Source organism: Osmia bicornis, chromosome 1, assembly GCF_907164935.1.
Source record: "Osmia bicornis bicornis chromosome 1, iOsmBic2.1, whole genome shotgun sequence".
Lineage (NCBI taxonomy): Eukaryota > Metazoa > Arthropoda > Insecta > Hymenoptera > Megachilidae > Osmia > Osmia bicornis.
The window spans coordinates 3,846,732-3,871,619 of NC_060216.1; the positions used below are offsets into that span (position 1 = coordinate 3,846,732).

The 24,888-nt window shown below is 38.2% G+C and overlaps 1 protein-coding gene across 1 annotated transcript in view; it reads right to left on the reverse strand.

Annotated features, from left to right (window-relative positions):
• The window catches only part of LOC114880854 (putative inorganic phosphate cotransporter), a 64,464-nt gene extending 39,624 nt beyond the window's left edge, over nucleotides 1–24,840 (reverse strand). Inside the window, exons 1-2 of the mRNA XM_029197304.2 lie at nucleotides 24,639–24,840; nucleotides 22,605–22,711 (exon numbers count right to left, since the gene is read on the reverse strand). Of these exons, the coding sequence (XP_029053137.2) occupies nucleotides 22,605–22,711; nucleotides 24,639–24,714 (183 nt within the window). The 5' untranslated portion in view covers nucleotides 24,715–24,840. The remainder of the gene's footprint in view (nucleotides 1–22,604; nucleotides 22,712–24,638) is intronic.
• Nucleotides 24,841–24,888: the final 48 nt, after the last annotated feature.

Below are 24,888 nucleotides of genomic sequence, written 5' to 3' on the forward strand. Positions count from 1 at the left end.
AGATCACAATTTGTAGAGAAGGGGGAGAATCGGGAAGATAAAATAAGATCAAAAACATTCGATGATTTGTCACAATCGGTGAAATGTGCGTTCGGTGAAGTGGCATTTGGTGAATCGGTATTCGGTGAAATGTCCATTCGATGAACTGTACATTCGATACATTGTCCATTCGGTGAATTGTCTTCGATGAACTGTCTTTCGATGAATTGTCTTTCGATAAACGGTCCGTAAACCGGGGATACCGCACGGTCTCCCACGCGGCGGCGATGACTCTGGCGGGCCTCATACCTTTCAAGTACGAGGCGGAGGTCTGCGCCACGATTTTCTGGCGCTTGCGCGGCATCGGACAGGCTGGAGAAGACCCGCCAGAGCAGGCGGTCGAACGTGAATGGAGGTGCCAGGCCCGACAGGATGCCCTGGACCGGTGGCGTCGCGAGATAATCGCGAGTGGCGCCGCCGGCCAGCCAGCGGTCGGGGCGGTCCTGCCCGTCATCAAGAAATGGCGGGACCGCGGCTTTGGTCGGATCACCTTCCGGACCACACAGGTGCTCACCGGGCATGGTTGCTTCGGTGACTTCCTGTGCCGGATTCGTAGCGAGGCAACGGCTATATTGCCACCACCGCGGGGGGCGGGATGGGACTCCGCGCAACACACACTGGAGCACTGTCCAGTGTTTGCGCGGGCCCGACACGCCCTGCGGTACGAGTTGGGGGTGGATCTCTCGCCGGCGAGGATCAGTGGAGGCCGATGACCTCCTTCTGTGAGGAAGTCATCGCCTTGAAGGAGGAGACGGAGAGCCGACCCCGACCCCGCCTGCGGGGAAGGCCCCCCGACGGCACAGTAAGCTGAGGAGGACGGTGCGGTGGGCCTTGATAATCCTGCCCACCACCCCTAACAAGATGAGGGGGTGAGCTTCGGCTTCCCCCCCAAAGCAGATGTAGTGGGGGGAGGCTCCGGCCTCCCCCAAGGGGAGGGGCTTCCCCCTCTCCCCCATCGCAGATCTAGCGGCTCCTTTTTGGAGTCGCTGGGCCGCAGGTGGCCGGGGCTGAGGCCCCGGTCGTCATTGCGCGCGGCCCGAAGAGTAGCCGGCGTCAGATGTGACCCCCGGCGTCGGCAGAGATGGCACTAAGGGGGAGGGTCAAAGGTTAGATCCTCCCCCGAGATGGGGCGCTATGTGCCAAGGGTGGAGGGGGGGGGGGTCCCGGTGTTGTTCGTTAGAGGTCCCGGGGCCCTCACCACAGCCCTGTGCAGGTCACCGTGGGGGTTTTAACCAGTAAAAATTCGGTACTCCCCCCGGCCCCTCCCCAGGGGGGCTGGGGGCGTCTTTGGAAGATTTCCCCCACGAAAAAGACAAAAAAAAGGGTAGAATAACATTCCGGCCGCCGCCAGGCGGCCGGCCACGCGAGTCAAAATTCAAAATCATTGAAATCAGTTAAGCTTGATTTTTCAGTTCACCGGTTATACTCCTTAGGTTTCGGCGGCCGTAATCTGTTTACATAATTGGTAATTATATAATTATAAAGCCGCAACTTTACGATTTTTCCTAAGAATGACAAAATATTTTCAGCATTTTAAAATATAATATCTTTCTATTCTACTTGCTTCCCGACAGAAGTTGGTCCAATCAACAATACATACAGATAAACACCGAAGAAAAGCGAAAACTTTAATGCTTTGTAACTTTTGAACGGATTGCGACCGTCACTTTTTCCAAGGCTAGCGTTACTCAAGGTCATGACCTTGACAACATATGTCAAGGTCAAGGTTATCGGCGACTGTGGTCTTTTTTTGCATAATTACCATTTTTTCTTATTAACTCCTTTATTCAATGTTCCTAATTAAGTACACAATTAATTACATTTTTTTTTAGAGATTTTAGTTAAGGTATCGCGACGATTTCGGTACATTTATCGCTGAAATAATCTGTTAGTGTTGTATGTGTTTATGTGTGGTTTGTTATAAGCACGTCAAAAGAGTGTTTTCTTTTGAGTCTTCTGGGGAGATTTGAATACTAGTTCTTAGCAAGTGGATTTATGTGGTTGTTTATTCAATTTACTAAATAAATACTATTCCTCGCCTTGCACCTTAAAAAGCGCTAGTAGCAAAACTTGGCTTCCGCCGAGCCGTTACGCGATTTTCAGTTGACAACGTTTAAATCGGTTTCACTCGGTTTAGAAGCAGCTATCACTGTTCATATGTTTATTGCAAACAGCACGACGCGACGCGACGGCTCGGAAGACACTCGTTTTGAAAGATAAAATTAATCTTATTATATGACAAGATAAAAGAAGAAAATGACTACCCAAATTCTTCATTATAGTTTTTAATATAAATTGGCTAATTAGTTAAATTCATGTATTGTTTCTATGAATTTCAATCAGGATATTTTACAACAAAGACTGCTAGTAATTTAATGCAGTAATACCAAAATACCCTGTTAATTTGATAAGATCTGTACCTCCAAAATAAACAGTATAATGAACTAAAATGGATAATTTTAAAATAATTAGTAGTTAACTGTATTTCTGATAGTTTTCGTTGTTCTTGTTTTATAATATTAATCGTTAGAGCCTATAATAAAAAAATATTAATTTTCTGAACAAATAGATTACCATTCAAAAACGTGAAAAAATTAGTTAAATTCATAATACTGTGTAGGTACATATCTAAAAGTATTTCTAAAAAATAAAAAAATAAAAAATGAATAATTAAGGGGGTAGACACGGGTAATGCAGCGAGGCGACATTACCGGCAAAAATGCACCGAAAAAGGCGTTTACGGTTTTCGTCCTTATATGTGAAGATTCGCGGCTGGGTGAGGGCTCATTCGAAAGAGGAAGGTCTAGTGCAGGGCGGTCTGGTCATGGTTCAGCAAGATTTTGTTGATATTTAATAATATGAGTGTCCAAAGTAGAGGAAAAATCGAGAAAATACACAAGCAGGATCCAAGTACATTTTAGGTCACTATAAGAGCCCCCGGAGACTGCAGACTTTCTATCGGCTGATAGTTTGGTCGGGTTTTTAATCAGTATGAAGATGTATGCAAGTGCGCAGATTACAACGATTCGGTATCGGCCGATAAATAAGTTTGATGGGCTACACGATTGCATTCAAACTAAAGTATCCATCTCTTTCCACCCTGTTTCTTCTTTCACCAATCCGAGTATTTAGTTGACCCAGTGTGCGCGTTAACAGGCCAACCCGACCAAACTATCGGCCGATAGAAAATCTGCAGTCTGCGGGGGTTCTAAGAGTTTTGTGACTCAAACGATGAGTTGAGCCCCCTGCATTGAAACTTCCTCTTTCGAATGAGCCCTTATTCAGCACAAAATCTTCTCATATAAGGACGAAAAGAGAGAAATCGGAATTACGCTATCGCGCGAGATTTGAATTCGTGTTCTGTAAATTAAAACGCGGGTTGTTTTGGTTTCTTAAACACTAATTTTAATTGATATATTGTGTCCTAACTCTGTTAAAGTTACATTTACTGCAAATCAATCGCTTCGCTCCAGTACGTCAGCTACAAAGCGAATGGCGGCCTAGTATAAAGTTAATTACTATAAATAGTTGTTTAACGGCATACAAAGTCGATAATGTATTCACAGGTTTGGAATAACGTACAACAAAGGGTATAGCAGGATAAGATGGTCAATAGTGCCCTTGAGCCGAATTTGCTTCGTAATGCACCATTCGATAGCATATCCCAAAAAACTTCAACCGGGAGGATAGTTACAGGGTAAGAAAGAAAAAGTAGTTTTTGCCACATTTTCTCTATTTAATTGCATTCAAAAAATCTGAAAAAATTCCAGAATATTCTAGACATGTTTCTTTATGGTGGTGAATTTTCTCAGATTTATCGGTTGCAAATCCTAGGCGTGAAAAATCAAAAACGCAAAAAAAAGTCGAAAAATTGAGATTTCGGGTAGAATCTTTCGAGACACTAGTAGAGGAAAAATCGAGAAAATACGCCCGCTGAATCCAAGTACATTTTAGGTAACTATAACAGTTTTGTGACTAAAAAGATTTGTTGAGCCCCCTTCATTGAACCTTCCTCTTTCGAATAAGCCCTTATTCAGCTCAAGATCTTCTCATATAAGGACGAATAACCGATTCCCGTAAAAGCATTCCCAAAGACGAGTTCCGCCATTATCTGGATACTACAGAGCAAGTTACGTGACAAATTTAGTTCAGCTAGTAGTTATAAGGTGGCGTCTAAGTAGAAAGGCTGCCGATCGTAGCCAGAATCAAGCGTCAGCTTGATTACGTCACTCGAACTGTGCTGCGAAGGCAAGCGAAAAAGGTGTCGACCCAGCCTTATCGACACTGCGATCCCAATCTGTCCAGTCCGTCTATCCTTGCCATTTTCCTTTTTCTTATTTATGGATCCGGGCCCTTTTCCATTTTCTCGTCCCACCCTGATAACCGATCTTCCTTACAAGGCCCTTTTTACCTTTCCGTTATTTATGCTTTCTGCGTCAGACCCTCGCTAATTTAATCTTGATTTCCATTTCCTTTCCTCACGGCTGGACCACCATCCTAAATTCCAGAAACCCCCGCCCTTAGTTTTTCCTCCAAAACCTTAGTATAAAAAGGGAACAGGAAAAACACAGGCAGTCCACTCTAGTTTTAGAACTCAAGCGAACATCGAATCTCTGTCCGATTTCACTGTGTAAACTTTGTAAAAAGGAAGACAAATAAATAAACTTTGCAAAACGTAAATAAATCGAGCCTTTGAGTACCTCGACGACAAAGGCAACATCGCCCGAACGCTGAGTGAGACGCACTATAGTCATGCTGTCCTTCTCTCATTCTGAATGTTGAGATTGTTCCTTTTCGCTAAGATTTGACTGCCGCCCGCCTGGATTTTTCACAGCGCCTCATAACAAACCTCGCTCCATTCAAACTATATCGTGTTTGGTATCATTTTAATCAGAAAAGTTTCACCAATGCGCTAGTAAAAGTTTCAGTAAAAAAAAGTCAAAAATAAAAAAGTTTTATATACTGAGCAACAAAATTAGCGCAACAAAAATTTTTATCAAAATTTCACTTAACTTTAAATAATCATAACTCCGCGAGAAATGACCGTATCATATAAATTTTTTTTTATTTTAAAGCTTGAAGTGTCCACTTTCAGCAGAAAGTGTCATATTTTGATTTCCTCCTTTCCGCTCCCCGCCATCTCCTTTAAAATGAGGCGATGTTTTGTTTTATAAAGTTTGCACACTTTGACGCGTTCCACGGGGTGCAATGAATTTTTCCCGCAAATTTCACAAAAATTGCCGCAGAGTATAAACTATTCTGCACAAATTAAAAAAAAATTGAAGTCTCTACGATTTATTTTGGCGAAGTTATGAGTGTTACAATTTACCCATGCATTTTACTCAGTTTCTGGTTGTTACCGCCAGCATTAGCGTTACTCAATGCACACCACGAGGAGGTTGCTGGCCAGATTTTGTGCATCGTGTGTATGTGTGAGTGCGTGTGCGTGTGTATATATGCGTGTGCGTCTGTATGTGCGTGTGTTACATTTAATAGTGTGTGTTCCCGCCTCGTCTTTGATTAACTTCCTCAAGACGTTCCTGCATATTGATGCAGGATCTTCTTGCATCTTGAGGAATTTCGTGCCATATCTGTTGTAATCGCGACTCCAGTTGCTGGAGGCTAGTCGGCGGTCTCTCTAAATTTTGGAGCCTTCTTCCCATCATATCCCACACATGTTCGATGGGATTTAAATCCGGAATCATTGCTGGACGCACACGCATATACACACGATGCACAAAATCGGGCCAGCAACCTCCTCGTGGTGTGCATTGGATAACGCTAATGCTGGCGGTAACAAACAGAAACTGAGTAAAATGCATGGTTAACTTGTAACACTCATAACTCCGCCAAAAAAAATCGTAGAGACTTCAATTTTTTTTTAATTTGTGCAGAATAGTTGATACTCTGCGGCAATTTTTGTGAAATTTACGGGAAAAATTCATTGCACCCCGTGGAACGCGTCAAAGTGTGCAAACTTTTTAAAACAAAACATCACCTCATTTTAAAGGAGATGGCGAGGAAGGGGAAGGAGGAAATCAAAATATCACAAATCCTGTTGAAAGTGGAGACTTCAAGCTTTAAAATTAAAAAAAAATTTATCTGATACAGTCATTTTTCGCGGAGTTATAATTATTTAAAGTTGTGTAGACTATCCGGGAAGGAGGAAAACACTTTCAAGTCTCTCAGGATACTTCTTTATTAAATTTGACGAGTGGTAGACGTTCACAGAAAGACAGACAGCGTTGGCCGGTGTCTATCCCCTATATATTTGGTACCCCAAAAGGTGGGGAAGAGTCTCGATGGAGAGTGGGCGAAGGGGTGGTTTTAAAAACTAGGAAACACCCATTTCCCCGCCAGCGGTCATTCGGCTGGTACCGTTGCACGGCCACTCGGGACACTTGGCCTTCTGCTAATTTCCGTAGCCAGCAATAAATTCAAGGATCGCCTCGACTTTAAAATCACATGCGAAATAAACTAAGGCTACCTTAATCCTGTGCTCAAGGTGCTGACCAGCTGGTAAAAATTGGCAAGTATGTAATGGTTCCTTGGTTTTTATTGCTGCTACGGCAGGCCCTCGTCGCCCCAATGCACGCTATGACATTGAAAAATAGTCTAACGGTCTACAGTTGAGTGAAATTTTGATAAAAATTTTTGTTGCGCTAATTTTGTTGCTCAGTGTAGTTGAATTAGTATTAGTCACACCGATACGTTTCGGCTCTTTTCTTTGATCATTGGACCTCTCTCTCCTCCACTGTTTGTCCCTTTCTACGTTCACGCTTGGCTGGCCATCGCATATATGTAATCCGAGATTCGACACCTCGACTGATATATGCAACGTCTGGGTCCCAATCTTTGTTGCACATATTTAACTTTTACTGTATAGATGAGAGGTCCCTCCATTTATTAGTTCTAATAAATTTAGCAGAATGTTTCAAGGAGTTGAGACAAGTAAAAAAAAAAATGCAATTCTATTTAAATAAAAAGTGCATCGTTGCATTCACGAAGAAAATGAAGTCATAGAAAAATAAACATTATCATACCATTGAACTTTTACATAAACAGCTTTCTCCTATCTCTTACCAAATTCAAGATATACCCGTCCCAATTGCATGACGTATCCTGTATACTTTTATTAATTAAAAAACATTTATTTTAAAAAGTTAATAACTTTTTCTAAAAATGATTCTCAGATTGCACGTTCCTTCGGAGCAGTCATATATTTTTCAGCAGCGAGGAGTGCTACGGTGTGCTATGTAAAATCCACGCGTTTGGTCAGTCAGAATTTATCGGAGCGTGACAATTCTATCATTTGGGTTGAAAGAAGGATAGCATGATCACCGTACATCTCACTCTAAACGCACGCCAATGTTTCGCTTTCGTTCTTCAGGCGTATCGTCGCGATGCCTCTGGCGAGATGAGCGTTTGAATGTGTTTGTAAAAATACTTGAGGCGCTGTTGCCTTCCTAGATCGTGTTGCGCGCAACGCTAGCTGAGAATTAAACCTTTCAAGTTCGTAACAAAACACGCAAGTGGCTCCACCAGGCCCAACGAAAAAACTACTGTAATACCGACGTCCCGAATCGGTGACGTCACGTACTGGGTCTACCCCCTTAAGGGGGTATACAGGATACGTCATGCAATTGGGACGGGTTATATCTTGAATTTGGTAAGAGATAGGAAAAAGCTGTTTATGTAAAAGTTCAATGGTATGATAATGTCTATTTTTCTCTGATTTCATTTTCTTCGTGAATGCAACGATGCACTCAAAAAATGCAAATCCATTTTTTATTTAAGTAGAATTGCATTTTTTTTACTTGTGTCAACTCCTTGAAACATTCTGCATAAAAAATTAATATGGTACTATTAGAACTAATAAATGGAGGGACCTCGCGTCTGTACAGTAAAAGTTGAATTTGTGCAACAATTCATATATTCAGCAGAGGTGTCGAATCTCGGATTATATGCGATAGCCAGCCAAGCGTGAACGTAGAAAGGAACAGACGGTGGAGGAGAGAGCGAGAGGTCCAATGATCAAAGTAAAGAGCCGAAACATATCGGTGTGACTAATCCTAATTCAATTATAAAACTTTTTTATTTTTGACTTTTTTTAACCGAAATTTTTACTAGCGCATTGGTGAAATTTCTCTGATTAAAATGATACCAAACACGATATAGTTTGAATGAGGCGAGGTTTGTTATGGGGCGCTGTGAAAAATCCAGGCGGACGGCAGTCAAATCTTAGAGAAAAGGGACAATCTCAACATGCAGAATGAGAGAAGGACAGCATGACTGTAGTGCGTCTCACTCAGCGTTCGTGCGTTGTTGCCTTTTTCGCTTGCCTTCGCAGCACAGTTCGAGTGACGTAATCAAGCTGACGCTTGATTCTGGCTACGATTCCAGATCGGCAGCCTTTCTACTTAGACGCCACCTTATAACTACTAGCTGAACTAAATTTGTCACGTAACTTGCTCTGTAGTATCCAGATAATGGCGGAACTCGTCTTTGGGAATGCTTTTACGGGAATACACTTTTCGTCCTTATATGAGAAGATTTTGATCTAAATAAGGGTTCATTCGAAAGAGGAAGGTTCAATGCAGGGCGGTCTGGTCACCGTTTGCGTCACAGAACTGTTTTAGTGACCTAAAAAATACTTGGAATCTGCGGATGTATTTTGTCGAGTTTTCCTCTACTTTGAACACTCTTATTATTAAATATCGACACAATCTCGTTGAACCATGACCAGACCGCCCTGCATTGGACCTTCCTCTTTCGAATGAGCCCTCACCCAGCCCCAAATGTTCTCATATAAGGACGAAAAGTGTATTCCCGTAAACCCCTTTTTAGGCCCATTTTTGCCGGTAATGTCACCTCGCTGCATTACCCGTGTCTACCCCCTTAACGAGCGAGCGAAAGCAGAAGCTCCTTGGATGCGGCCTATCAGTGATGGCTAAGTTGTCCAGAAACTGAACTGCGGCTTACAACTTGGAAGGACGTATAGATCCGTCGGCAATTATTCGCGACGCAGTGACGAACATTGTTCGGTCCGTCACCAGTTGATAATGTATTTACAGGTTTGGAATAACGTACAACAAATTTTGTTGAATCGCAACGAGGCAACCAAACGCCAACTATAAATATTTTGAAAAATATATATAACTCAATACTTGGCTGGTTTTGCATGATATCCATTACTTTTTTAGAAAATTCGCAAAATATGTACCATATAGTGCCTAAACTACTTGGCGTTACCTTTTTTTTTTTACATGTAATGTACTTTTTGTGGGATATCACGACGTTTTCAGGGCTACACTGAAATGCATTGTGTATTAGTGCAAGGAGGTGCTTCGCTCATAATGCCTACTTGGGGTTACCTTTTTTTTAAATGTAATGTACTTTTTGTGGGTATAGGATTTATTCTTTCGAGACACTGTAAATTCCATGTTTCCTGTGGACGGAAATCAGTATACTTCTGCACAAGATAATGAAACATGTCCATGTGCGTGTCTTCTAACCATTCACCTTGCCTGATAATATTGCCTGGAAATGATCTGTTAACTGTGGCATATTAGGCATTCTGTACATATGTACTCGTAACGTGTATAATCGTAAGAGCTTTCTTATATTATTTTATTCAATGTAAGTAATGCAATAAAACGAGAAAATAAAAGAAAAAGTAAAAGAAATAATGAAAAGAATAAAAAAAAGATAAGAAGGAAATAATAAGTAAGAAAAGAAAATAGAATAAAAGAAGTAGAAAATAATTAAAATGAATATAATGTGAAACACTTACAAAGCTATTAAAGATGGCAAAAGAAACCAATCGTTGCAGAAGTGTTCAGATGGATGTTCGCGAACGAACTGCTACCGTGCATTGGATAACATATGCGCATCAGTGAAATTTACGGCAACAGGACAGTGTCGTTCGTTGGCATAAAGAAACAAAGTACAATGATGCTCGTTTGACAGTAAGAGAATAGATGTAATAACGAGAGGAAGTGAGATAGACGGTATAGGTATACGTCGAGCAACGACGGTCAAGCTACGGCACTTCAAAGGGATGCCACGAGTAAAACAAATGAGCATCTAGTAAAGAAAATTTCATTTGTAATAATTTTCATCTAACCTCAATGAAAATTGCACCAACAGATTGCTGGGAATTTTCCAATTAAAATGAGTCCAAGCACGACATAAATCAGTTTAATCTTACTTTAATTGGCTATTAATGGTTGATGGTAATTTTACACTGTATATGTAATTTCTCAACAATACTCCTAAAGTTATGGCAAGCAATGAAAAGAGGTCGTGGTTACAGAAAGTATTTTACATGTGTAATAGTAAGATGGTCTTGGGTTATGATACGCGTGTAAAGTAAATAGACGGACTGTTCATTATTTCCATAAGGTATGATCAGAGTTGGGTATTGTTTGAAATAATCTTGTGATAATTTGTGGTGTAAATTAACATTTATATTATTTAGAGTAAAATAAATTGTTACTGCTCTTCTGTTCCCATGAAATAAAGAAGATTACTTATAAAGATTATAATTTCTAAGTAAGTGAAAAAAATATTTTATTCAAAATAATTTGAAAAAGTGTTGTCATTTCTGTCGCAGTTTTGATGATTACCCAGCATCGTTAAACACATATGTATATATGCATAAGCGACCAATGTACTACCGTTTTGAATTTTGTACGCGCCGCCTTGACGCGGCTGATGCAGCGCGCCGTCGCAATACGATAACGTGTTAGAATATCGCACGCCATGAGGTTGAACCAACGCGAATATCAGTAACGACGCATGTGCGTAACGTAATCCCAGTGACTATAGATAGTAGAAGACTGGACATGCCTTTGTTCCACTGATATGTATACTATGGATTGGAGATGCTTGAAGCGATTTGAAGGTGGTTTTGGTGTGATGCGCCACCATCGTTTGACCGGTGTACTTTACTTCCCCTCACCCCACGACCACCCGTGGTACGCGCGTCGAGAGACTGTCACGACTCAAAATCTTACCGCTGATTGGCTATTTCCTTTAATGCATCGGTCGAACGGTGGTGGCTTTGGCGAGTAAAGTCTCCTTCAATTCGCTTCAACCGCTGTACAGCTGGCTTATGGGAATCTCGTATCCATAGTATATACAGGGTGATTCTCTCGCAACGCAACACAAAAGCCGTCCCGCACAATGGAACCCTGCTGTTTTTGCGGGTAAAGAAACCCAGGGGCTATATCGCCGGACCCAAAACTGCTTTGTGTGTGTTTATGACTAAGACGAAGACAAGAAACGGAACAGCAGGGGTTCCATTGTTCGGCACGGCTTTTGTGTTGCGTTGCGAGAGAATCACCCTGTATGTATATCAGTGCTTTGTTCTCAAAGGCTCGTGAATTTGTGCCTCGAGAACGAGCGCCATCTGCTCTATCCTAGTACAAAAATATGAAACACTTCGCACTGCAACAGTCTACGGCACGTTGACGATAACAGAAAATTGCTTCAATACCAACAGCTATCTCTTTACTCAGTGTATCGAGCTCAGTGTTGCCATATCTCTGAAGAGCAAGAAAGAGAATACGCGTAACGAGATAAAATAAGATGGAATATGTTTAAGGGATGCCGCGATATATCTTACTTTGTTGAGCTGTGCGTTGAGCGTGGCAACACTGCAGTTGTACTATACATGTATACGTCTCTTCATCTTACCGTAATCGGTAAGGTAGTTGTGCCAGTGAGGTATGGTAACAGAATAAGTGGCAAAACATGTACGACTGTTATGCCGACTGTGGAAACCTCTCTTCATACTGAGGGGACAATCGTCCCAAAAATGACCACCCTTCGGTAACAAAGGCATGTCCAGTCTTCTACTATCTATAGTCACTGGTAACCCACAGCGCTAATAGCGCCTCTAGCAGCAAAAATGTGTAATCCACGCTGACGTAGGCATGACGTAGGTGTTAATGAAACTAATCGAAAATCGATGAAAAACCAATTAATATTTCATAAATAAATGCACCGATTGAGGTGTTATTGGGCTCAAAAAAAAAGAGAAAGACAAGCCTAAGCAGATTGTGTTATTAGAATAAAGTTCAGTTGCGTACTTTTTCTGCAACAGCGAATTATTATTTGTATAACGCTCAAAACGCACTGCTTCGGTATAATATACTCGGTAAAGTCTCGCTGTCGCCGGCGGACCAGCCTTCGGCCTAAACTACTTGGTGTGGAGACTCTAGCCTTAAGGGGGTATACACGGCACGTGACCTCTCCGATTCGGGACGTCGGTATTACAGTAGTTTTTTCGTTCGGCCTGGTGGAGCCACTTGCGTGTTATTCTTAGCTAGTGTGCGCGCAACACGATCTAGGAAGGCAACAGCGCCTCAAGTATTTTTACAAACACATTCAAACGCTCATCTCGTCAGAGGCATCGCGACGATACGCCTGAAGAACGAAAGCGAAACATTGGCGCGTGTTTAGAGTGAGATGTACGGTGATCATGCTATCTTTCTTTCAACCCAAATGATAGAATTGTCACGCTCCGATAAATTCTGATTGACCAAACGCCTGGATTTTACATAGCACACCGTAGCACTCCTCGCTGCTGAAAAATATATGCCTGCTCTGAAGAACCGAAGGAACGTGCAATCTAAGAATTATTTTTAGAAAAAGTTATTAACTTTTTTAAATAAATGTTTTTTAATTAATAAAAGTATACAGGATACGTCATGCAATTGAGACGAGTTATATCTTGAATTTTGTAAGAGATAGGAAAAAGCTGTTCATGTAAAAGTTCAATGGTATGATAATGTCCATTTTTCTGTGATTTCATTTTCTTCGTGAATGCAACGATGCACTCAAAAAATGCAAATCCACTTTTTATTTAAATGGAATTGCATTTTTTTTTACTTGTGTCATCTTCTTGAAGCATTCTGCGTAAAAAAGTACTATGGTACTATTAGAACTAATAAATGAACTAATAATAATTTTGCGCCGCCTCCGAAAAGGTTGAAATGTATTTAGTATACTATTTAACGATTAAATAGATGATTAACAGCTGTGGAATATTGGTATAAATGAAATAAAAATTATTTCATGCTTTTTAGCGCATTTTGAAGTCGGTTGTATTTTTTATTAAAAATTATTTTATTATTCCTATAAGTTTTATGGTCGCGTACTGTACACTAACGAGTCTCATCGAATCTGTCGCGGCGTGTTGGATTATAACTAACAGAAGGTAACTGTAGAGAAACCGTTTCTTTTAAGTAAAAGCAAAAATGCCCCTACGTTCAAAACCTAGATAAAGGCAATAGTAAGGCAACCAGATGTGTCTGGTTGTCGTCACCTAGGAAAAGGGACTGCATCGCTAGGCAGTCCCATAAACATTTGCAGGTAAAGAAAACAGACCCCATCTTTGCTTGAGGGTGTCGACGATTCATTCGCTTTTGAGAGTTCTACAGAGTTAGACGTATTTTTCCGAGCTATATTAATAAAGTCAGTTTTTATAATATAAAACAAACTGTTTTATTTAAACACCCATATCCAATACGGCGTAAAACTTTTAACGATGTATTTATGAGATTTTTCTGATTAAAGCAAGACCAAACACGATATGATTTGGATTATATTTATTTATTTTATGTACAAGGGAACATCCCCAATGCGAAAGTTTATTTTCGCCCATATAACCCAAATTATATCGTGTTTAGTCTTATTTTAATAAGTAAAATCTGACAATTACATTGGTAACAGTTTCATTTAACAAAAATAAAAAATAAATAAAGTTTTATTGTTAAAATAGTGTTATCTCATCGATATGCTATTTTCAGTTGCTTTGATTCTCGGACCCCTTTCCCTTTCGCTGGCTATCTTTTTCTAAGTTCAAAGGCAACATTTAAAGGCTCGGCCCCCACCATTTCTATCATCAAAAATCTATACTTCCGTTTCGTACATACCTACGTTGTCCCCCGATTATATAGATACAAGTAAGTTATACATATAAACACTGAAAACGTAATCAGGATCGGCCAACGTACATAGAAGTTACAAGCAATAACAATTAACGAAAATTGCGATTTTTCGACTAAAAACGCGACTAGTCATATTAGTAAGTGGGAAATCACTAATATCTATTGTTTATAACTTTTAGATGAGTTGGCTTGTACATAATTATGTACATAATGTACATTTATTACATAATACGTATACGTAATGTATATTTTAAATTTTCATTACAGACCTAGATAAAATGTTATAAAAAGTGACCTTCAGTGTTTTTTACCGATTCCGACAAGTTGTAATTTTCAAATCATATTATCTAGCAAACCAATTTTTATAGCATCTCAAAAAATTTCAAGTCATTCGGTCCAATTTCAAAATAGCTATTTTGTTATGATTGTGAGTAGTAAAGTAATGTGTACAATATGTTTTTTGTTGCTATGTTATAGAATTTTCTTTTCATACTGAAGAATACGTAAATAACTACATACGTATTTAGAAAAAAGAATAAAATCTGACTTTGATGTATTACATCAGCAATGTCCAGTCGGCGCGGCGTGGCGTTCCGGACTAACGATAAGAGGATAAACGCATAGATCCTACACAACGTATAGGATAAAACAGTGGTTCTCAAACTTTATTTTCACTGAAATAAGACAGTTAATAAATGGTATAAAGCGAATCTTAGTTCCATTTGTAACCTCATATTTATGCGAAGCTGAGTTTTCAGCGCTTACTGTAATAAAAAGCAAAAATCAACGTGGAACAGGGAAATAAGGGTGGCTGTGTCCACTTCGATTACAACATTTGATGAGATGTATTATACATTAAACAACATGTTCACCTGCCTTACTACGTGAGTGAATTGACTTTCACACGGATTTTCAAGCATACTAATGCTACTCTTCAATCATCATAGCCTACGTCGATTATACACTTCTCTCCCTCCCCTCCCTTCAAAAATGTTACGTTCCACGGTAATATAACAAGAGTCTATTGTAGTTATGATTCATTTATAAATTGATTTGCTTATTCAAAATATGTGCATGAATTATTCGTAAACTTGAGATGTATGAATCATTTAATGTTCTCAATTACTGTTCTGATGCAATAAGACTGTCATCAACAGAAAAAATTTGAAAATCACTGGAATAGCCTATCCTTCTTTGTCATAGTTTATGAAGAGAAAAGGACACAGAATGGAGGAAGCTTCGCTGGGAATGACTGTGTTACATCAATGCATGTATCACGTTACGTATGTAGGTAACTATAGCTATGTAGCCATGTCGATTTATTGTTGCCTAGTGCGGATAAAACATGGCACTGCTGAACACTCTGACGGCCGCTATCACATATTTGTGATTTTGATGTTTCATTTTTTACGTCGTCACTTTATACCTTATTTTTAACTAATTCTATCTGATAGTAATTAATTATACTTTGAAATTTAGTAATTGTACATTGCACAGTGGTCCAGAAACCGGTTTTTCGTGGCCAAAATTCAATTTTTCAAGTTTAATGTTTTGAAAAAATTTTTTTTCCTACTAACTAACAATAAGAACACTTTAAAACTAAGAAATCCAAAATCATTTTCATTTTGAACGATTGTGTAGCCGTGTACAACATGCTGAAGTCAAAATTCCGAAATTCGAAGTGAATCTAATTTTTGTAAGTATTCATTATAGATCATCAAATAATAGTTTTTGAGAACAACTTTATGCATATTAGTAGTTCTATTTTGATTATTCAATTGCGTCGGAAGTGTTCTTTAACTTATGTATAAATAGAGCAAAGTTTTCATCAATTGAAACTTTGCGGATGGTTTTAAAAAAATGCTTAAAAGTGCTAGCTACCAGATTTGTTTTATAAGAAAGCTTAAACATTTCTTTAAAGAATTATATAAATCTTAGGTTCAACCTTCCTCAACTTTTAAAGTTATACGAATTTCAATAAATGACGTTGCGGCCACCGCGGCAGCATACGTACCGCTCGGGCCGAAGTGACTTCTGTCTAGAGTCTAGACTCTAGAGTAATACGAAACGTTTTCTTTGCGAGACTCTTATCTCTTGTTAGTATTAATTCTTATAAACACGAGATAATAATCATTTGGAGACGTGTTTCAGCTTCATCGTCGAGGAAACTAATTTTCCTGAAGGGTACAGAAAATCTGTTCAGGAAACAGTGCGTAAATTTAGTTGCAATTTATATACAAAGTGGGCAAATTCGTATAGTATACTACAAAAGTTTAAAGAAAAGAATCATGAATGGTTGAGAAAATATCTCATTATTAAAAAATATTCGAATATCGTTATGAGTCCCGAATTACAATAAAAAAATTTAAAAAAATTATATTTTTGCATTTGTTTAGTTGTATTTTAGTTCTATTAATTATATTTAGTATATTTATATTGATTATATTTGGTCAAAATTCGATTTAGAGACGTTTTTAATTTTTTCCACGGAAAGCGGGTTCCTAGACCACAGTGCATTGTACGGTAAAAAAAAAGTATCTAATATAATTTTATTACAAATAACGATACTGTAACTGCACTATAAGTAAACTACAACTATACCATAATTTCACTACAATTATATTACTACAACTGTATTATGATTATACTGTATCTGTACTTGAGTTTACTATTAGCTATTAAAAGGAATATATGTAAAACTAGCTGCGTTACCCGGCTCTGCCCGGGAATTTTAATCAAGTATTATTATCCCTACTTCCTTATTCCTATCCCTATTTCCCTGTCCCTATCCCTACTAATATATAAAAGTGAAAATGTCTGATCCTTTGTTCCTCTTCACGTTTAAATGGCTAAACGGATTTTAATGAAATTTGCACTATTGGACTGCTTATTCTTTCAAGATGGACATAGGCTTTTGTCACCGCGATCGCAGCGCTGTCTGCCGGATCCAATGTAAAACATTCCAAGATCAACAATAACTTATAAATAAAAAATTAATTAAAAAAACATTTTGTAGTGGACCGAATTGTGAATCTAAACCATTCTCGAGTCAACTTGAACACACACAAAAAATTTCATCAAAATCGGTCCAGCCGTTTAGGAGGAGTTTAGTGACATACAGACGAACAGAAGAAATATATATATAAAGAAGATTACAAAAATTATAGATTTCACAAAATATATGGTCGTCAAAATGCCATAATTAGAAGCAACTGAATAAAAGTGAATTTTCTTCTTGATGGAATATCAAGAAAATGTTTGGTTTTATTTAGAAATCGGTGATAGATCCCAAGAGAACCGATTGTAGCAACATATGCGATCATTAAGATTCATTGTATAATCACACTTACGCAATATATGAGTGATTGGTATTATCGATTTTTTTGATTTTATCTTATCGTTTTTTTTTTAACAATATTGCATCGTTATAGAGATTAAATAAACCTTGATTTTTTAAATCGGAACTGAATTTTTTTTAATCTATTGATACTCAAGTTGCATATACGCATTTTGCTGTAACTTTTTATGATCAAACACTTTTCTTTTGTTATTATTTATTTACTATCATTGCTTATAATATTATAGGTAGATACTTTTTGTTTTAACATGTTCACTGTGCGCTGCCATTTTTAAGCGTTATCAATCAAACGCTTAATTATGTAACTACTATTTTTTTTATTGACACCAAGAAAACTCTTAATGACAGTTGTGCAGGTTTACATAAGTTTTATGTAATCAATTTACATCATCAATAATGTTGATATTTAATTTTGGATATTATATTAATGCTTCGAAATAAGCAAGTGGCTCGGGACCGAACAGTTGCTTATTTCGAAGCAGGTTGCTATTCGGCTTGACTTTGTTCTCGAAACGGGTCGATAGAGAACGCGAGAAACGAGTGAGAGATCCGAGGTAGCGGCAAATCATATAGTGATCGGCCGAGCAGCGATGTTATTTTTTGAACAAGGATAGAAAGCATTATATACATATATTCCATCCTTCTTCTACTAACCGATGTCACTGCTCAGTCGAGCGTGAAATTTATTACCCTAAACATCGGCTTCTCGCCTTCATGGACCTCTCACTCATTTCTCGTACCTCTCACTTTGCGGGCGACTTCAAACAAAGAAGAGGGGATAGCGAGTTGCTTATTTCGAAGCAGAGACCACTTGCTTATTTCGAAGCATTACTGTATATTATTTGGAAAAAGATGTATATCAAAACACACTGTCTTTACTCAATCTTTTTATCCGACTTCGAAAAGGAGGACAATTTTTTTTTTATATATGTTCACCGATTACGGCGAAACGGATGGTCCAATCGGAACGAAACTTTTTGCGTCTTGTAGAGTATAACTCCCCGTTGGTATATATACAAAAAATTTTTGTATATTTTTTGTAGCAGGTTATTTTAGGAACGAATGAGAAAGTTTCATTTAAATTGTTTTCAAATTTTTCATCATTAACGTAACCTCCAATTCAAACGTTTATTAATTATTCTACTTCAAACATTTTTATTTATTGTTTAGAATGCTTAGAATTTCCTTTTTTATTTTATGACAGGCGACAAGAGATTAGGTTCCGTGTTCATTCTAAACAACGACGAAAAATGTTCTACTAGTTCAGTTTTTTTATTGTGCTATGCTAACGGGGTGCCAAGCCGTTCGTTCGCGACCTACGTCAGGTCAGGTTTTCGTAGCCGACACTGCAGTCCCTGAGCCCGCGCGCTGTATGCGCACGGATTGGTCGGTGTTTTTTGTTAATAACTCGAAAACGAATCAACATTTTGGCAAAGGAAAAAGTTGTTTAGAATCACCTTAGCAATCATCCCTCGTCGGCTGTCGAGGTAGTCGCGTGACACCCTGTATATTCGCGATGATCCCACTTGCAAAAATTTATGAAATTTGTTATTTATTAACCATTTAAATTCGGTCAATTTTTTTTCGGTTAATGGTTATTAACTAAGCTACAAGAACACAAAATCGCCTTACACTATTCTACAAATACTACAGATTCCACTAAAAAGTGTGAAATAAAATAATTTTTAACAAAAAACAAATCCGACTTCGAAATGCACTAAAAAGTGTCAAATAATTTTTATTTCATTTATACCAATATTCCATAGCTATTAATAATATCTACTTAATCGTTAAATAGGATACCAAATTCATTTCAAAGTTTTCGGAGGCGGCGCAAAATTAAAAACTTTTCTTCTACTAGGAAGATCCCAGTACAGGTATCGGCAACCTATGACAAATGACCTATTTGATAATTTCAAGTAAACAATATTCAACGGGAATCAACATACCCATTGCGGATTAACTATACTGCAGTTCACGAGAGACCATACTTAACTCGCGCAGTTCAGTAGGTCTAGGGACGTTTTTAATAACGTATGTGATTTCCCTCTACAGCTTGCTTCTTACTTTGCGATCATATAATTTTTTCTTTGAAAAATAATAGGAATTTCATTGTATCGTGTATCTTTACCATATCATCATCGGTTATCAGTTATCGTACGTCATATATTTCTGTCCACTATTTATATGATCGTAAAGTAAAAAGCAAGCTGTAGAGGGGAATCACACACGTTATTAAAAATCTCTGTAGACCTAGTAAGCTGCGCGAATTAAGACTGTCTCCCTCGGAAATACGAAATTGCTACGCCTATGTAAGAGCGTGCCGCTAAAGGCAGATGGTGTGGATTTCGCGAGGATCAAACGTGGGGACCGGGCGGAGCGTGCGAAGTGCTCCCTTAGTCCCTGTGCCGTCCCTCTCGCCAACATCTCATCGGTCTATAGTATGTACTTAAAGTTTGAGTGAGTGTGAGTGAAATACGAATTACTGACAAGGAGACCTCACAGCAGTTGGGTCATCGATTTTGATATAACTTTTTCTGATGAATCTTGATGAAAAATAAGTTGACCCGTGTTCGGCCGTTTTCGTCAATATTCAATATTTAAAGAGATATTTAATATTTTAATTCTCTGATATGCTTAAATATTAAATTGGTAAAACTTTTATCAACAGCTGTGTCAGGGAAACGGGTAAAGTAGTAGGCTCGTTGAACTACGCCGTCGCCAGTTCAAATCCCGGAAGGGGCTAGTTCATTTTTTCTCTCCATTTTATTTTGTTTCTGCTTTTTTTGTGTTCTTGTTGCCTTTTTTGTTTTTTTTTTTGGTTCTGTTTTCTTGTTTTTAATTTATTATAATTTTGTAATATGTATTATTTACAATTTATGGGATGATACATATCGTAGAAATACGAAAAACATAAGTGTTTTCGACAATATGAACATTTAATAAAAGCTAATGCATTGCAAGAGCATTTTGCTTTTCTTACACTATCCGGAAAACATACTTGGTTAACATTAAAAAAAAACCGATCTATCGGATATTAGTTACAAAATTTGACTGAAGTTTTACGATGTGTACCACCCCATAAATTGTAAACAATACATATGACAAAATTATAATAAATTAAAAACAAAAAACAAGAAAACAGAACAAAAAACGCAGAAACTAAAAAAATATAGAAAAAAAATGGAATTAGTCTCATAGGATTTGAACTCACGACGGCGTAGTTCAACGAGCCTACTACTTTACCCGTTTCCCTAACACAGCTGTGAATAACCGTTTCATCAATTTAATACTTAAGGATATCAGAGAATTAAAATATTAAATATCTCTTTAAATATTGAATATTGACGAAAACGGCCAAACACGGGTCAACTTATTTTTCATCAAGATTCACCAGAAAAAGTTATATCAAAATCGATGACCCAACTGCTGTGAGTGCACCATTGTATGATTGATCAATGCCGCCGAGACGTTGAAAAATGAAAACTTAAAAACCAGAAAATTATTGCAGGCTATGGACTGTGATGATGGTCACAATATTTCCAGAAAGGCACTGATGTATGTACACTCACAATGACTTGCGTTGATTCTGTCGCACTAACACATTCACGCCGGTGAGCCGATGGGCAAGGGACACGCAGAGGGACTGCCGGCAGTCAATTGACACGCCCCTCGCAAGCCCCTCGTGTGCCCCTCGCCCATCGTTTCTTCGGCGTGAATATGTGTTAGTGTTACAAGTCGCGACAGAATCAACGCAACTCACAATCAGTGTATGTACTCATAAATGGTTCGAATCTATTCGGCCATGGCACGGCAACTATCCATATAACGGGTGAGCTTAAAATTCAAACTTGACTGTTTTCAATCATTTTCAATTTTGATTTGCGTGGTTGGCCGCCTCACGATGCAACGGCCAAAATATTAATTTAACCTAATCTATCCTAATTTAATGCACTGATTAGATTAAGTATATTATAAAAATCAAACTTTTCATTACCTTTTTTCTTTTATTCGTTTAGATTAAGTTAAGTTAAGTTAATTTAATAATCCGGCCACCATTAGGCGACCGGCCATGTAATTCAAAATTATTGAAATGTGGTAAATTTAATTATTCAGTTCGCCCGTTATACAGGGTGTCCCAGTCCAAGTGTGACAGAGCTGTTATCCCTAGAGCTGTTAACTAGTAATGATACAAATAATTGTTGATATGAAAATTGCACGGTAAAATGGGGGTATACTTCTGAAAGACCCCATCACCCCAGGACAACCAAACTTCGGATTTATAGTAATTGAGGGACGAGAAATCATTTTCACGGAAAATGACTAACCTAACCTAGGTTAGGGTTAGGGTTAGGGTTAGGGTTAGGCTTAGGGTTAGTCATTTTGCGTTGAAATGCGTTCTTATCAAGATAATACGGGGTTTCCGCACTTTTAGAATACCCTGTATATCTCGAGGTCGGTTTATTTGCCAGTTCTGAAAATGGTCTCATTCGATTTCTCGTCCCTCAATTACTATAAATCCGAAGTTTGGTTGTCCTGGGGTGATGGGGCCTTTCGGAAGTTTCCCCTAAAATGGGAACTATGTTTTGGCAGAAGTGAAAAATTTTTTGCATTATTAGTTTAATAGATATGATGGTCAAGTTTTGTTTTTTAAATGGAACTATATTTTTTTTTTCAAATCATGTGATAATGCTTTTCAAGACTTTATTAAGCATGAATGTATACACTCGATCTTAATTAGTTTTCAAAATATGACGTTTACAAATTTTTCGATTTTCAGTAGATACGTCTCAATTTGAGTAGCAAGTCGTAAAAGTGGCCCTATTGTTACGGTAAGTGCTACAGCGGAGGTCTACGCTAGGAACGGCAGACCCAAAGAATAAGAAACCGCAATAATAGGGCCGCTTTTACGATAGTGTGTTTTAACACATTAACTTTAGCTTTAGCTTTAGCTAATGTGTTAAACTATTATCTTACCCTAGAAATTCACACTTGACGTATGCAGTGGTTAATCAATAATTTTACTGAAACTCTATGTGTTGAACGAAGCATCTTATATCACTAGGACGTCCAAGTTTGGTCAGTTCGACATCTTATGATGTTTCTCTGGTTGACCGTGTAAAACAGATCCAATTAATGAGAAAACCAAAATTTTTTCATTGATTGAGAATCAATTTTATAATCACACTTTGAATTTTCAAATCTAAATCCGACCTTCTTAAATAATTAAAAGGTTGATAATACTTTACCTCCGACATTGGAACGATAGCTTCCGATATGCTCACTCGAAGACAGTATCCAAAGGCCATCCCCAAGAAGAGCAGAAATGTCTGCAAATATCTGATTCCAATTTTACCTAAAATACAAATAGCTTTTTCATTAAAGAATACGTATTTTCATTAAGAATACGAATTATTTATGTTTTCTTTGGACACAATCATATGCGAATTCTATAATTTATAATTTATGACATAAAGGTATATGGTAGTATGTAGAATGTTTCGTAATATATGGGATGCACTTTAGGAGTGGACTGGGCTGGAAAACAATAAAAAAAGATTTATATAAACGTGTATTATCAAAGTTATAACCACTTTTGTATTTCAATACTCCACAACTGTTTACATTTTTGTAGTACAGGGTGATCCTCTCGCTAGTGGACTCAAAGGAAGTGCCGCCATAACAGCATGAAGTGGTCCAAGTGCTTTTTCTGTCATCGATACCTTTTCACGGACACAGCTACAGTATGCACCCCCGTCTAGAAAAGGGCTTGGGTCCATTCATAACGGTGTAGCGGCATTTCCTTTGAGTCCACTAGCGAAAGGATCACCCTGTATTATACTTTGTGCACATACAGTGTGTCCCGCGTAACTGGAAACACTCCATTATTTCCTAAACTATTAAAGATACAAGAAATTGCTTTAGTGGTCATTGCATGGTAAAAGGGGGCAACATTTTGACGTAGACGAATTTTTTTTTGCATTGTTATTTTCAAAAATATAATGGCAGAGTTTGGTTTCTTAAATGGAACTATATATTTTACTTTCGATTATTTGATAGTGTTTTTGAAGTTGAATTCATTAAGCTTTCATGTATACACTTGATTTTCATTTGTTTTCAAGATATTGCGCTAACTTTGGAAATTTTTCACGGGAAAAATTCACTTCAGTGGTAAATATCAGCAGGGGTCCTGTTCGTGCATGAAGTGCCACGTGTTAAGGGCACAGACTCCTTGTGCCATGACCTGTATGCGTGCACTCACACAATCAACGAAAAGTATGCACGTATACGCCATGCGTGAGAGAGACACTCGATTTCGTAGCTTTCGTTTTTTATCCGACTTCGAAAAGGAGGAGGACACTCAGTTCGATGTGTATATTTCTTTTTTTTTTTTTTTTATGTATGTTCACCGATTACGCCGAGACGGATGGACCAATCGGAACGAAACCTTTTGCATCTGGTAGAGTATGTCTCCCGATTGGTTCCGTTAAAAAATCATTTTGTATTTTTTCATTCCTAACGACTTTTATCGCAAAATACGTAATACTTCATTTATATCTTCCGGCGTTTATGCTGCAGGGAATGTACCGATAGCGATGAAACTGAAACAGTTTTTATTTATATAATCTAATAAAAGCTGGTTATTGTGATACGGTAGCTGATTGAACAGATACTTGAGATAAGACTTTTTTCTAATTTAATAGAAATGATAATGATACATAATAAGTTGTTTCAAGTAAATACATATGGTCCGAGTTATATCGTGTTTGGTATCGTTTCAATGAGAAAAATGTCAGAAATATGATGGAAAAAGTTTTATAAAAAAAAAATGAAAAATAACAAAGTTAGGTTATTGCATTAGTGTTGCCTCACCGATATCTGATTCCAGATCACGCTACGCGGCGAGCGAGCTTCACGGCGTCTCGAGGGGTATACCCCCAGTGGCGGGGATGGTTTCTTTGCAAATAGCGTAGAGATCTTTTTAGCTTATAACGAGTCTATACTGTATCAAACAATGGTGGAACTAAACGTTATAAGCAAAAGTCCGGTCCCGAGTGTTTTGCTTATAACGAGTCTATACTGTATATTGTTCACTTCAATACAACTTTTCGGACCGAAGTTACGTCCATTTGAAGTTCGCATAATTTCTACGTAAAAAGTGGGTGTTCCTCTAATTTTGTGAGGGAGTGTATATGAACGCTGAGAGGATTTGATGATATAAAAGTATCGTGAAATAACACTTGAATTATATCAACTCGAAGGTTGCAAAAAGCAGACATTACCTTTAGAGAAGCATCCCCACAAACAAATAAGAAAACAAAAGAGTCGAACTATAACTACACCTACTCTAGGATACATAGCACTGTCAAAGGCTTTTAACAACAGATTCTGAATTGTGACCTGAGCAGACAAGATAGAATATTACTGTCTATCCAGAGAACAGGTGACAAAGTCACACATGAACATCTACTGAAGAAGATAAAGGTGTACTATCGCTGCACTATCATAGCTGTCGTATCCCCTCCACTTGGG